Source organism: Plasmodium reichenowi, chromosome 14 (genome assembly GCF_001601855.1).
Source record: "Plasmodium reichenowi strain SY57 chromosome 14, whole genome shotgun sequence".
Lineage (NCBI taxonomy): Eukaryota > Apicomplexa > Aconoidasida > Haemosporida > Plasmodiidae > Plasmodium > Plasmodium reichenowi.
Genome location: NC_033659.1, coordinates 3028156 through 3045907, shown reverse-complemented (window position 1 = coordinate 3045907; position 17752 = coordinate 3028156). Strand labels below are relative to the sequence as shown.

At 20.5% G+C, this 17752-nt stretch overlaps 3 protein-coding genes across 3 annotated transcripts in view; 1 reads left to right on the top strand and 2 right to left on the bottom strand.

Annotated features, from left to right (window-relative positions):
* PRSY57_1474500 (cysteine repeat modular protein 4) overlaps positions 1-12281 on the top strand; it is a gene marked incomplete at both ends in the record, with an annotated part of 16926 nt that extends 4645 nt beyond the window's left edge. Inside the window, one exon of the mRNA XM_020115386.1 lies at positions 1-12281. Coding sequence (XP_019970043.1) covers positions 1-12281 — 12281 coding nt within the window.
* A 722-nt stretch (positions 12282-13003) lies between these two features.
* On the bottom strand, positions 13004-13690 carry PRSY57_1474400 (cytochrome c oxidase assembly protein COX11, putative; the record flags this gene model as incomplete). The annotated part of the gene is made up of 1 exon (XM_012910340.2): positions 13004-13690. One exon carries the CDS (start codon positions 13688-13690, stop codon positions 13004-13006), a length of 687 nt encoding a protein of 228 aa, XP_012765794.2.
* An 884-nt stretch (positions 13691-14574) lies between these two features.
* On the bottom strand, positions 14575-17490 carry PRSY57_1474300 (conserved protein, unknown function; the record flags this gene model as incomplete). Its single annotated transcript, XM_012910339.2, has 1 exon — positions 14575-17490. One exon carries the CDS (start codon positions 17488-17490, stop codon positions 14575-14577), a length of 2916 nt encoding a protein of 971 aa, XP_012765793.2.
* Between the last annotated feature and the right edge of the window lie 262 nt (positions 17491-17752).

Below are 17752 nucleotides of genomic sequence, written 5' to 3'. Positions count from 1 at the left end.
GACTGAACAGTCCAAATTTTATAGATGTACACACAGATTTGAACGGAAACTTTTCTTTTCATTTCTTAAATCAGTTTGTAAATATAAATGATAGAGTAAGATTTGTCGGACAAGCCTCTTCTTGTTTGGATGATGAAAACATGGATTTATTTAATAATCACATTGTAATAAGAAACATACAAAATAAAAAAGGAAAAACGTCTAATGGTGGTAATACAACAAAGGAACAACAAAAAAATAACAATAAAATTAATAGTAACAATAAAATTAATAGTAACAATAAAATTAATAGTAACAATAATAATAATGAAGAGAACGAGAATGAGAGAAAGGATGAGGATGATAATTATGAGAGCTACAGCATCGACTGGGAACAAATCATCGAAATATATGGAAAACCAAGAAATATTTTTAAAGGCATAAACCAAAACTGGACTTGGGTTTCTGAAAATTACAAAATGAAAACATCAAATGAAAAGTACATAAAAATATGTTATTGTTTCCATTTTTATTATAAAAATTGTAAAGATACTAAAAATTTTCTATATATAGGATTAGTACATAATCACATTTGGAATAGCAAAACAACAATTATGCAGAATGAATTGGACACAAATTATGAAATAAGTAATATGATATATTTTAACAAAGATTCTATTAAATTTGTTGCAATTAATTCATTTAATGATTTGAATAGAAATGTTTGTAATAATATAAATTATGAAAAAAATATTATTATGCCTTTTTTTCCTGGATATAATACGTTTCATAATACGACGATTAATGAGAAGAATATAATAAATATACTCAAGACATATTATCATAATGAATTTATTTTTATATTATGTTATAATACTGAATATTATAAGAAGAAAACATTTTTCTTATTAACAACAAAGGATATGACTGAGTTAAATGATTTTACAACATATACTAATGAAAAAATAAATACATATAATATAATACAATCAAGTTTTTCATATCATTCGGATATAAAGGATATCTCAACAAAAAATGAAAACATTGAAAAATATGAACACATACAATTATTATTACAAAATAGAGGGAACACACCAAACATATTTGAGAATTATTTTTATCTAAAAGATGTATATAAAAAGAATAATATGAGTATATATAATATGAATCCATATGTAATTTATAATAATAATAAAAAGAAAATTACAAATATACAAGTAAAGAATAAATTAAAAATCATATTAACAAAAATGTATCATATGACAAGTGTGGATATTAATGAAGTTATATTCTATAAAGGTAAAGGAGAATTATTAACTGATCTTAATTTACAAAATATATTTATTCTACCAAAACAAAAGAAAGTTATATTATGTTGTTATAATGATGATTATATAGAAGTAGTAATAAATGATGACAACAAAATTGGCATGAAAAAATCAAACAAAATACAAGAATTAATTGATATTTTAAAAAAATATCATCCAAATTTTGAACGAAATAAAAAAAAACAAAATGATATATTAGAACAATTTAATAATATCAATGATATTTTATTTAAATATGATTATATAAGAGATGTTAACAAAAATCTAATTTATTATGATACAGGTTTCTTTAGAAATAATATTTATATACAATTAATAAATCAACCATTTGATTTAAAAATATATGGATCAAATATACAAAAAAAGAAAAATAAAGACTATATATTATATATAATAGATTTTCATAATATATGTTATAATAATATGAACAAAAATGGATTTTTCTTAGAACATAAAAGATATAATGAAATGGAAAATTATATACACTTTTTACAAATTTCCATGAACAAAATAAATAATTACAAATTGTGTTTATATGACAAAGCAAGGGATATATATTCCAATGTGGGTATTTTGAATATAACAGATTATTATGTTATAAAAGAGTCTTCCTTTTTCGACAATGAGGATATAGGAAATATAAAAAAAAAAAATATGGAAATTGATTCTTATAATTATAATAATGATAGTAATTATGATAATAACTATGATAGTAATTATGAAAATAATTATGATAGTAATTATGATAGTAATTATGATCAGAATAATAATACATATTACATTAAAAATTATAATCAAAATGTCATCAAAAATGTATGCTTAATTATGGACAATAATACAAATCTAATAATTGTCATAAAGGGAAAGGGAAGCTTTTATTTTAATCTACAAATGGAAAAAGGAATATTTATAGAGAACAAAGGTCAAAAATTAAATGAACTATTCCCTGATATAAAAAACCATGAACCTATATCATGTAAAAATAAAAAGAAAAATACAATTATATTAACAAAAACACATATATTTTTCTACACTAATAATTATGACATATCTTTTTCAACAAAACACAACTTACCATTTCCATATGACATCGATTTTGATGACAAGTATATATATGTAAATGATTTATATCTAAATAAAATTGCACGAATACAAATTTTATCTACTCAAGATAATAAAACACCTATTCCAATTATTAATAATAAACAAAGAAGCAAAAGAAGTATTATTAATCATGATCATGAATCACAACAAAATATTCAAAAAACACATCAAACATATAATCATTTTAATCCATTACATAAGGTAGAAAAAAAAGAAATATTACAAAATAATAATAGAGTACAATTAAAGAAAAATGAATTCCCCATTACAAATTTGAAAAATATAGAATATTCAAAAAATAACATACCTAATCAAAAAATCAGTTCAAAAGATGACATATACAAAATGAGCGATTTCCAGGCATTCATAAATAAACATGCCAATTTGATTACTACCAATTTATTTCGTTTGTATAATTATTTTGAGAAGAAAAAATATTACGGCACTCTGAATTATTTTATTAAGAGATTATGGTCCAATAATGTAGGACCCTCAGGAGAAGAAAAATATTCAACAAAAAGTAAGATTGAACAGAATGACAAAAATAAAAACAACAACAACAATAATAATAATAATAATAATAATAATAATAATAACATAAATGATAATTATAATTATAATAACCACAACAACAGCGACAATATCATCCTTAACAGCAATAATTATAATAATAATAATCAAAGTAGCGGTCATCAAAATTTTATTACTAGTTATCACGTCGGTGTTGACGGAAAAAAAAAACAAACTGAAAACTTACCTACACACTCTTTAAATAATTTTATTCAATTTTTTCAAAATAAAAAAAATTCTATCCTTAAAAAAGAAAAAGAAAAAAGGAAAAATATTCCATCATATAATATAATGTATCAAAATATTAACCATATATCAAACACATTAAATAAAAGAAAACAACAAGAATTAACAAGCTCGATTATAAAGAAAAGAACCAAAAGAAATGTTCAGGAGAAACGTATGAGCCAATCAGCTTATAATGAACTTATTTTAGCAAGTATCAAAAAATATACAAATAAAGTAGAACCTGCACATTTTGTAAATAATAAACTTGATTATTTAAATTATATAACAAATTTAAAAAGTCCATTAAATATCAGTGTACAAAATAATATCCTATATATTTTAGATTCTATAAAAAATACTTTTTTTAGTTACAATCTGATAAATAAAGAAATTAAAGAATTAGAAAAATACGATTTTAATGATCATCCATTAATTTTAAAAAACCCTTTACATTTTTCCATATACAATGGTATAATAACAGAATATACAGAACATAAAAATAACTTAGCTTTTGTTACACAAATTGATAGTAACGAAATAAAAGTAATTGATTTAAATAATAGTAAAAAATATAAAATAATCAAAGCAATTAAACTAAGGAAAGGATATAAACATAATCACATAAATTATGTTATAGGAATAAAACAAAAATTATTAATAATAACATCACAAAGTCAAAATATTAATCATTATAAAAATATTATTTATCATTATCATTTTAATTCTTTTGATCAATATTTTAGTATATCTTTTAATTATACATTCGCCAAAAATTATAATGCAAATGATAATTTGTATATTACTCCAGATATAGATAAATATAGTGATCATATAATATACTTTTGTTTTCTAAATTCAAATAATAAATGTACAAATATTGATGAACTAACCAAGTTGTCTATATCTCACGAAACAGGAATAATAACAGGGAAACTAAATTATTTTGGTACCTTTTCCTTAAAAATATTTGCAAAAACATATTTTCAATATAAAATTAATACATACACAAATTTATATTCCTATTGTGGTATTAGTCAAGAATATAATAAAACAAAATCGACATGTGAAAGTTGTCCTATAGGTACTTTTTGGAATAGCGAAAAATTATTATGTGAAAATTGTCAAAAATATATTGAAAATACTTCTACGTTAAAAAATGGATCCAAATTAAAAACAGATTGCTTATGTTCCCCAGGATATGAATATTCTGATAAATCATCCAAATGTGAAAAATGTAAACCTGGATATTATAAAAGAAGTGTTGGAAATTTTATATGTATTAAAGGTTGCCCAATAAATGAAAAAAGTATTACATATGGTGCTAAAAGTTATGGAGAAATGGATTGTAAATGTATTGAAGGATATTATAGAAAAGAAGATAAATGTGTTTTATGCTTATCAAATTATTATTGTCCAGGAAATGAATTAATAAAAGCATGCGATAAAAATAAAATATCGAAAGAAGGAGTTATACATAAAAATGACTGTATATGCAAAGAAAATTATATAAAAGATAATACAAATAATAATTGTGTTTATTGTGCTTCTATAGCAAAAATTTTAAGGAAACCAATTTATTGCTCTTTATGTGATCCAATTTATTTTCATGAAGATATTTATAAAAATATATTTCTACTTCCTAATAATATACATAATTATGGATTAATTAATAATATATATAATTATGATGAAGATTTATCTTTACAAGGAAATATTATGAAATATGCATATTTTCATAAAACAACAAATATTGAAAGAAATTTTACACACTATATAAATATTAAAAATATATATCATACATTTAATAATAATATTAATAATTATGATTATTTAAACAACTCCAAATTTGCTATCGAAATAGATATTCCTCAACCAAAAAAATGTATTTTTTGTGATAGTGGATATTATATAAAAAAAAAAAAATGTATTTCTTGTACTACAAAATATTGTGAAGGATTTAATCATCATCCAAAAGCATGTCCTAAAAATTCAGTTGTAAATAAAATGAAGGCTTCTTCTATTTTTGATTGTTCTTGTAAACGTGGATATGGAATATTAAATGAAAGAAGAAATGCATATAGTAATACAATTACATGTCAAATATGTCCACAAAATTTCTTTAAACATATTATATCAGATGATTCATGTTTCCCATGCCCATTATATACATATACTTTAAATCAAGGAGCAACATCTATATTAGAATGTTTACCAAAAAAAGGATATTTCATTTATATGTTTCAAAATATTAATATAGACTATTTAAGATATAAATTTGATATAAATACAGAAAATAGAATATATAATTATTTTGAAAATAATAATAGAATATTTGATGAAGATGTATATAACTTCTTTTTAAACAAACAGTATTCAAAGTTTTTTTATAATACAGAACATAAAACAAATACTAATACTAATAATAATAATGATAATAATAATAATAATAATAATAACAACAACAACAACAACAACAACAACAACAACAACAACAACAATAACAATAACAACAACAACCACAACAACAACAATAACAAATATATAAAAGATAATCATTTCGATAATCAAGTGGGAAATATAAACAAACATAATAATAATTTACAAATAAAAAATACAGAAAATATTTATAATATACAATACTTGGAACATTTAGGATTTATCAAAAAAACTTCATTGTTCTATATTTATATGATACTCTTAAGAAATATTGAAGAACGATATAATTTTAATATGGATAAGATGTTAAAAATTACCTGTCATATAAATCTTCATTTAAAAAAAAATCCACACTTCACTATTACATATAAAAAAAATTTACAAGAATGTATAGACAGTTGCAAAACTAATATATATTGTACAGGTATTGAATTTTCAAGGAAGAGAGTAGAATATACTCAAATAATCTTAAAAAATAATAAAAAAATTATACTTGGATATTTTAAATGTAAACAATTTTATTTCCAAAATATCTATGATTATTCTTCTTATAATTTAGATTCTTACTTAAATGAACATATAGAAAACCAAATAAATATTAAAAGTACATTAACATATACAAATTTTATTATGAGAAACAAATCAGATATTATTTATACTTGTTCGATTGATAGAGATCCTAAATATTTACTATATAAAAATTACAAACTAGTAGAATGTGTTATAGGAAAATTCTGTCCAGGTAATAATACTCCATATATGATATCATGTCCTATTAATTCTACAACAATAATACCAGCATCAGCAGATGTAAATAAATGCTTATGCCTAAAAGGTTATTCCTATGTAGGAGTTACATCTTATAGGTGTTCTTTATGTGATAGGGGATCTTATAAAAATTCAGTAGGTAATAATAAATGTGATAATTGTCCCTTAACATTTTCAACAACACATAGAGGATCAACAAATATTAAGGATTGCTCTTGTACATCTGGAAATTATCTGACATTTGATACCTTGGGAAATTTTATACGTACTGAAAATATTCAGCATAAAAATATTAGTGATCAATATTTTGTTATACCCATAAAACAGGAATCTCAACCTGAAAATGAAAAAAAAGATGATGATAAAAATATAAATATTTATAATGCTAATAATATTTACAACCATAATATAGTTTACAAAACAAAAATGATCAAAATTAATTTGCATAAAGAAAATGATAATAACAATGATTATATGAACAACATATTAAAACAAACTATAGGTTTATGTAAACCATGTACTTTGGAAAACCATTATTGTGAAGGCGGGTTAGAATCGGACATCACTTTTAATAATAAACTTATTAAAGGTAAATTTCATACCTTACCCAAAAAATGCCCAAGGGGATTAGGTATTCCAAATATAATTAAAGAAAGAAATTCAATAAATAATTGTTTGTGTATACATGGAAAGGTTCAAAGAACCACACAAAATAAAAACGTGGAATGTTTCCCATGCCCTCCTAACACATTCAAAGAAAATGAATACGATAACAGTTGTTCAGGTGCTTGTCCTCCATTTTCCACTACCTTTGTTGGTTCATCTTATGAAAACCAGTGCTTTTGTAAAAATAATTATTATCTTGTATCTACGGATGATGAGAATGACACGAATACAAACAGCATCAACAATAACAAAAACATTTACAATAACAACAACATCTACAATAATAACAACAACAACAACAATAATAATAATAATAATAATAATAAGGGTGATGTAAAAAAGAAGAGTTGTAAAATATGTCCCATAGGGGCTATATGTAATAGAGGATTTAATATATATATATATCTAAAACTATTAAATGATAGATCATATAATAATATAAATGTAATAGATCATGAAACACCTTTTCCTAAATATGGATATTATGCAGTATACAGAGAAAAAAGAAATCCAACCAAATTATGGAGCCCATTAGATGATAGCCCAAATTTAAATTATGTCTATCCTTATCACAAATTGCTCTTATTTATTCAAAAATATATACAAAAGGGAAATTATTTCTTTTTAGAAAAAGGGACTAAATTTTTTCTTAATGATGATTTTGTGGAAAAAATGAATGAAAAGAGCAAATATGAAGAAGAAAATGCAAATAAATTTGTAACAAAAAGTGAAATAAAACATAATGTCAATACAAATAATCTAAAAGGAAAACATAACACACTTAATAATCATAATAATATTAATAAAAGTACATCCTTTTTGAACCAAAATAATATACATCAAAATAATTACAATGATGATATTATTCAATTATCCAGTTATGAAAATAATCCATTTAAAAAATTGTCCTCAACATCTAAAGTTTCATCAAACAATAATGTTATTTCCTTTATACAAAATAATGATAAGACAAATAATTCAACAAATGATAATAATATAGAAAATCTTGATAATATTTTTAATAAATATGTTCAGGAAGCTAAAGAATTACAAATACAAAATAGAAAATTTGAAAGGATACCAGATATACATCCATGTACTATTCCAAACAGATGTCTTGGTACCTTAATAAATTTGTGTTCAGAAGGTTCAACAGGATATCAATGTAATAATTGTTCAAAAAATTATGACATTTCTTATTTTAAATCGAAATGTAAAAAGTGTCAAAATTTTTTCTATGAAATATTACATTTCATATTATTAAAATTATTATATTATATAATTGTTATATTTATATGTTCTCTTAATGGTAATATTTTAAATAAATTACATGTTAGTGGAATATTAATGAGAATATGGTTAAATTGCTCTTTTACTTTTATAGCTTATGGATTTTTTATTCCTAACATGAATTCATTTATTTCGAAATATTGGTATCTATATAGAACAGCTTTCTCTTACCATATGAAAATTTTTGCTTACTACCTAAGGGTACAATGTCTTTTTAATTCGTTAAATATTAATTTGTCATATAATCAAATGTGGTATATACAAAAATATATGAATATATGTACTCCTATATTTGATTCTATATTTATAACAATCTTATTGTTTGCCGTAATACATATATACAAATTCTTATTTTACAAAAAGAATATTGATATATTCGAACAATTATTGTGTACTATTCCTGAGTTAAATACATTATATAAAAAGAATTGTATAGATAATATTCATAAAGTGGAAAATAAAAAACGTGCAAATAAAGTTGAGAGTTTTGAAGAAAATAAAAATCAAAATAAAGAGAAAAAAAATAAAAAAAACATAAAGAGAATGAACAAAGCTAAAAATAAAGATAATAATAATGATAATGATAATAATAATGAAAATAATAATGATAATAAGAATAATAATTATGATAATGATAATAATAATAATATTAATAATAATAATAATAAAAAAATTAACATTAATTCTAAGGATGAACAGATAAACCATTTTAAAAAATGCCCAAGCATTACAACCATACTAAATAATTTGGAACTAAACGACGAAGAAAAAAATAAGGAAAGTAAGAAAAAAATATTCGACATAAAGAAAAAAGCATCCATAGAAAATATTCAGGAAAATGAAACAAACCATTTATGGAATCATACACATAATAATGTAAAAAATAAAGAATCCAATATAAACATAACAAATATAAGTAATAACATAAATTATGAATTAAAATATATTAAAAATAAAGAGTGGTATAATATATTCTTAAATAAAACTATTCAATATATATATAAAGAAAAAAAAATATTTGGATTATGGCATTTCATATTTACAAAAAATGATAACTGGTTTAAAAATATGGGAACATTTTTAAATGATACACTTCCTTGTTATGTATTAATAATGATATTGTCCATACCCTACATACTTTTAGAACTTGTACAATTAACGTATTGTACACCTATCAAATATAAATCACAAAAAACATATTTTTATTTAACATATCTTATTACACAGAAATGTAGTTTGTCGTCTAAATTATTTATAACAGGATTAATTGTAACTATTGCAAGTTTTGCTTCTTATATATTCCTATGGATTCTTTTATTATATTTATATTCAAAAAGAAAAAGATTGAATTTGTTCGATTTATTAACAACCAATTTATTATCAGGTTATAGAAAAGGAAAAGGCATATTTGAATTCATATTTTTATTAAAACATATTTTAATCGTATTATTAATATCTTTTAATATATATCATGAATTCTATTATATTGTTTTTCTTACATTAATATTAATTACCTTTGCTATTCTAGAAATTTTATCAAATCCATATGATAAGAGATCATTTAATATACTTAATAAATCATTAAATATCGGAAATGTATTAAATATATTTTTCCCTTTAATTATTTGGGGAAGCTTTTATTGGACATACGAAAAATTTTTTATAATTCCTATATTTGTTATATATGCTTATCACATTTATATGTTTCATCATATAGTTAAAGAATTTACACTATCCATACATTTTATAAAGAAAGAAAATATTGTTAATATTCAAACCATTGGATATGATCCAGAAAATATAAAAAATAAAAATTACAAAATATATTATAAAGTTATGAACAAAATTAAATACTTCCTTAATAAAAACCAGAAGAAAAATATTTCAAATATCAATGAAAATAAAGACAAACATTTGAATAAAAATAATAATTCAAAAGATCACGTAAAATTTGAACCAATTGAAAATATTATAAAAAGATATAATCTTAAATTAAATAAAGGTATACTCAAAGATGCAAATAATAATAATAATAATAATATGCGTGATCAGGTGGAGGACAATAAAAAGGATATATTATTTATTAAAAAAAATGTTTTACCTGTTAATGTACATAATGTGGCTTCCATTTGGTATGATGAACAGAATGAAGATTTATTATTTCAGATGCCATACCAAAATAAATTCTGTCTGAATATGAATAATGAAGGGAATGAAAATAATGATCAGATAAATGATCTAACTAAGGATAAAACAAGTGAAGAAGAAAATAATAATGATCATGTAAATGTTCCAACGAAAGATAAAACAAATGATAAGAAAAAAAAAATAAAAAAAAAAAATAATAATAATAATAATAATAATGAAAATAACGATCATTCAAATGATAATAGTAACAACAAAAACAACAACAACAATAATAATAATAATAATGAAAATAACGATCATTCAAATGATAATAGTAACAACAAAAACAATAATAATAATAATAATAATAATAATAATAGTAATAAAGAGGTACATGAAAATGATGATAATATAAATCATAACAACATAAATAATCATAATAAGAGCTCTAATATTTCTACTACAAACAAGAAAAACTACTTTAATAAATTTTCAGATTATATAATTGATAAACGAAATAAAAAAAGCATTAAGTATTTTGTTACATCTCTTATGGAAGTTATTGAAAAGTTTTTAGATTCTTCTACACACGGTTTTATTTACGAAAATTGGTTCGATTTTACTATCCGTTTTGCATTCGTATATATATCATGGATCAAAAAATGCAACAAAAAAAATAATATTATGCTGCCTATGAATATACAACAATTACATATTCATATGGACCTTTTTATATTTACACCTATATTTTCAAAAAATAATTCTACTTGTATAAATGAACAATATATACAAAATTACTCCAAGAAAAAAAAAATATACAATAAAATAAATATGTATGATGAAAAAATAGAGACTGGTGAACTACTTGAAAAACATAATAGTTTTGAAAATACAGAAATAAAAATTAGTCGCAGTTTTGGATCACACAATTATATGCCAAACATAAAAAATAGGAAAAACAATTACGATAAAAAAGAAGATATTACTTCTATAAATAATATAAATGTAGATATTGTAAAGCAAGATGATCAAAAGGAAGATTCAAACATCAATCTTCTTACAAATGAACACAATCAAAAAGAACCTTCTAAGCATATATACAATATTAATGAACAAAATAATATGGACTATAATATAGATGAAAATATCTCTAAAAATAATGAAAAAGAAAAACATATTAAAATACCCCAAAAAAACATTTCCTTAAGTCAAAAAGAATATTATAATAATAATGATATTTTTAATTATTCTTTAGATATTTTTTCATCAGAAATGTTTAATGAAAAAATGTTTCATAGTATCATATCATTATTCGAATTATATATGGCTATAAAAACATTAAAATTAATGAACCCACATATTTTTAATAAACTATATCAAATGTATAATAAAAAAATTATAACATTCGATACTAGTGTTATGTTTTATATTAATAAACTCAGAGATGACATAAAATCAGAAATTGAACAAATTGATAAAGAAATAAATACAGGAGATACAACAGAAAAAGAAAGAATTCAAAATTATTATTATTACAAAGAAGAATTAATTAAAAGAAAAAAATTAGAAGAAGAATTATTATCTAAAATTAAAAGTCTTGAAGAATGTATTGAAGTAAACAAACGATCACAATCGTTAAGAAATATGTTATTAACAAAAAAGAAAAAAAACAATAATCTAAATACTGAAAATCTAGAGCAACATATAAATTATATCTTTTCCCATTTACATAATGAAGGCACATATAAATTAAATCATTCTCAAAATATGGACAAAAAAACTTAATCCTTTTATAAAATAAATAAATAAATAGATAAATAGATAAATAGATAAATAGATAAATAGATAAACATATTAATTATTGGATATCTTTTAACAAAAGAATTAAAAATTACCACAACTAATTAATATTTAACTTATATATGAAAGTATTATTCGACCATAAAAAAAAAAATATATATATATATATATATATATATGTACACATTTTTGATGTTTTAATTTTATTTTAGGGATATTATATTAACCATATTGATTTATTAACAATTTATTATTAATTCACATTTTCTAAAGTATATATATATATATATATATTTTTGTGATAATTAAAAAATAATTTATAATATGTTATATATCTTGTTATTATTAACATTTTTTTGTTATATCATTTGTTGTTCATTCGTTTAATTGTAACTTATAATTAATATAATTTTATTTTTTATTTATTCATATATTTATTTTGTTTTATATTATTTTATTTTTTATTTATTCATATATTTATTTTGTTTTATATAATTTTATTTTTTTTTATATTATTTTATTTTTTTTTATATTATTTTATTTTTTTTTATATTATTTTATTTTTTCTGTAATATATAAAAAAAATAATATATATTATTATATATCCTTGTAATATTCATATTTTGTGCCATATGATTTGTTGTTCATCCATTTTATATATTGACTTATAATTAATTTTCTTTCACTTTATAATTTCTTGCCTTTACTTAAATTACCTGAATTTCTGTTTTTTTGTATGGGGAAATAGCCCTTGAGAGGTTTTGGTATTCTTCAGGTATTTCTGAATCGGATTCAAAAAAAATATATGATAGTGTAATTTTTTCTAAATTTTTTAATCTTGAATCATTTAATATTTCTGGATCGATAAAAAAAAGTATAGGTAAATCCATTTCTTCTTTAGCATTTAACATTTGTTCTTCAAAACAAAAACATTGAATTTTATTAAAATATAATCCAGCTTCTTCTGGTAATACATGATATAAAGCAATTCCAATAATAGGCTTATCCATTAAATTTTTTGCCTTATAAAAAGCTAATACTGTTTCTCCTGGCTTTACTATAATATATTTTTGTTCAGGTTCAAATACCCATGGCATATTAGATTGACTAGTAAAATTTATCTCAATTAATCTATTTTTTTCATCCTTTTTCCTATTAAATATTTTACCTATATCTAATCGCTTTTGTATTGTACCACCATAACCTGTGGATTGGCAAAATAATTGATATAAGGGTACAAAAGCAAAAGATAATCCAAACATTATAGCAGACAAAGATAAACACGCATATGGAATATCTAATTTTTCTTTCCTTTCTAATATCCTATAAGGTGATATAACATTTTTATTATTCCTCAAGTGTAATCTTTTAAAAAAGGTTTTCAAAATTTTCATTTTATTATTTTATATCATTCATTCTTTTATATAATATATATAAATATATATATATATATAAATATATAATATATGTATAATAATATTAAAATTACATAATGTGGATTTATTCATATATAAGGATAATAATAATATTTAATTATATCATACAAGGAAAAAATATATATATATATATATATATAATGACATTTATTTTATACTCGTTTATATTCCGCTTATTACATTTCTCCCACCAACATTTTAAAATAACATAAATTTTATAATTTCATTCTTTGCTTTCAACACACATACAATATATATAATCAATATGAACGAACTTATAATATAAAATATATTTAATTATCACAATGTGAAAATTTTATAAAATATACATATTATATATATATATATATATATATATATATATATTGTGTGTTAAAAAATATACTATATTATATTATACTATTTAATTTTAAGATTTTTTTTTTTTTTCATATATATCTTTAAAAAATATTCTCAAATATTATCATACTATTAAAAAAAATAAATACTTAAAAAAATAGGTGCCAAAAGAAAATACTTATTTGTGTTTTTATGTATGGAAAAAAATATTTAATTAATACATTATAAACATATGTATGTATTAACATATAATAGCATATTAAAATAAATAACAAAAAGAAAAAAAAAAAAAAAAAATTTTAGAGTCATTATATTTATAATATTACTATTTAATTTTTCCATGTCAAAACACTTAACCTTTCAACAAATCAAAATTACAAATAAAATATTAAACACCAAAAAAAAAAAAAAAAATAAATAAGTATATATATCTATATATAATATATATATATATATATATATATATATATTTATTTATAATGTCAGCGTTAAAATTATATTTTTTATTTTTCCATGTGTTTATTCAAAAAATAGGAGGGATATACCTCAACTAACAAACTAGGATTTATTGCAGTTAAATTTTTCATGTAAATTTTAGAAGAATTATTCATATAAGCATCCGTATAGACAATAAATTTTCTCTTCATATAATTTATCTCATTTATTATAGATAAAGGATCAATAGAAAATAAAGGACCATGGTTTCTTTGATTTAGTAATTCATATTCATATGAATTTTTAATTTTTGAAACGTTATAATAAAATGATGCTATTACTGCTTTAAATATATTTTGTATATTTCCTGATGGTTTGATAGATATACCAAAACGTTTTAATATATTTTTTAATTTCTTAAAGAAAAAGAAAGCTTTCTTTAGAGATTTATATACTAAGAAATGACTGTGACAGAAATCTTTTTTATTTTTAACATTTGAAAAATTTTGAAATATATTATAATAACTTAATAAATCACTTTCTTCAGCCATTAAAGACGATCTCATTGTTCTTATCTTATCTAAATTTTTATGATTAAATAAAAACAACGGCTCATTTATTAACATACTAATGATTATACACACTTCATATATACAATTATATTGTATACTATTTAATAAAAATATACTATAACGAAATTTTAATGGTAAAGAACAAATTAATAGACCTTTCTTCTTATCTATTATATTTCCATTTATATCCATTAATTTTAAAATATAAAATAATTCAAAACATTTTTTTAAAGATTTTAACGAAGGAGCTGTAACAAAATCAAAGGAACATATATTTTGAATTCCTAACAATTTCAAAAAAAAAATATTATAAAATATATCCTTTTTTAATATTTCAGGTAATGGTATATCATTCAATAAATTATTATAATCATCTAAGGTTATAAGTCTAAAACATATGGAATCTGTATTAATATTTGCTCTTTCTTCACATTTTGTTTTATTACATAATATGGTATATCTCTTTATTACATTCATATCATAGTTGTAAATTTCATCTCTCATATAACAAGTATCTATTATATAATTTATATTTTTTAACTTTTTATAATACATTAAATCTCTTAAAAGAATAATTTTATTCTTTAATTCGTTCAGACTAAATTCTTCATTTATATTATTCATATCATATATTATAAGTATATATTTACTATCTATCCCTTTATTTAATAAACCATTTCGAACTTCTTCAATTTCGTATTCATTATTTAAAAATATTAAAATATTTTCATCATTATCCTTATTTTTTTCAAATAATTTTTTTATAAGTTTAATGCTCGTTTCTATATAATTTGAGCAACTCTCTTTTAAATAATATATTTTTTTATTATTTATCTCTTGAACATAAGAAGCAATAAAGTGTTTGTCTCCATTTTTATCATCATCACTATTATTACTATCCATATGATGGTTGCTTATATGAAAAATATAAACATTTATATTATTATTAATATTATTTATTTTATCTATCATGTTAATAAGCTTCTTCCATTCATTTTCTTTTTGACAAATTTCCTTTTCCTTTTCCTTATTTTTATCCTTTTCTTCATTATTGGTAAAAATAGTTTGTTTTTCTAATGATTCAGGTTCATCTTCCATATTGTTATATACCAAGGAATGCATAGAAGTATTTTCAAATAAATTGTTTATCCCTTTCTTTTTATTATCATGTGCACTATGCATACTTTCGTTATTGTCGCTTAATGTATGTTCATAACTCGATAATGTATTGTTTCTTTTAAAATGATATTTATTTTTTCCTGACCCTTTCTTCATAATATCCTTTAATTCAATATTTGATAATTCTTCCCCATATTCCTCCTCATACGAATCTATATCCATATCATTATATTGTAATGTATTTTTTTTTTCTAGTGAATAGCTGTTTTTTCTATTATTATATTGATCATTTCTATAAATATGTTCCTTGTTTGTATAATATTTATTTTTTAAATGATCATATGATTCATTCTTATTATAATCACACTTTTGTTCTTCATCAAAAATATTTATCCATTTATTACTGTCTCTTTTAATTTTTTTCGTTTGGTCTTTACAAACAAAATTGATATTGCTTTTTATATATTCTTCATTATTTTTATTATCTTGATTATCTCCCTTTTGTGTACTATTTTTTGCTCCTCCTATTTCTTTTTTTTTTTCGTTAACATGATCATTTTCATCATGCATATCATCATCATGTATATCATCATCATCATCATCATCATACAAGGGGTTTTCCTTTCCTTTCAAGCTCCATACTTTATCATTATATGAAATAAAAAAGTGTAATACCTGTTCACTAAAATAATCAGAAAAGAGAAATAAATATAAATCATTTCTCTTTACAATAATTTTTTTTAATAAGGATAATATTAAATCAGTTTTAGAATGTCTTTTATAAATATTTGTTAAGATAATTATATTATATTGTATTAATAATGGGTCAAAACAAATTTTTTCTAATAATTTTGATTCTTCTATAACTACAACTTTGTTATCATGTGTACACATGTTGACTTTCTCATAATATGAATCTTCATCATATTCTTGTTGTATATCTTCGTATTGTTTTTCTTCCTTTACATATTCATCATTTTTATTTATATATCTCTTATCATTTTTATCTACATAAGGGAATAAAAAAAAATCCCTCAATTTATTTCTACTCAATTCATAACAAGAGTTAATAAATATATCATCCGAAAAACATAAACAAATTTTTGATTTCTCATTTAATGTGTGTATTTTCTTTTCGTACAAAATAAAAATTAATTTTATCACTTCCTCAAATTCCAACTTACCAGTTATAAAAAAAATATTATGAACAGTTAATAAATTTATTATCTCATTTCTAAAATTTTCAATTAATTCTTTCTTTTCCTTCTTATTGTATATACTATAAGAATTCATTATTTTTCTCTAATAAATAAAATATTAATACAATACAAAAAATAAAAAATAATAAAACATTTAGAAGAATAAACAATAATAAAAAATATATATATATATTGATAAATACCTATATAGTAAAAAAAAAAAAAAAAAAAAAAAAAAAAAGGCCCATAAAAGAAAATTATATATATATATATATATTATGTTTTTGTATTATACCCATAAAAATATATTAAGAAGGATAATTTCTTTTACCCTCAATTGTTGAATTTTTTTTTTT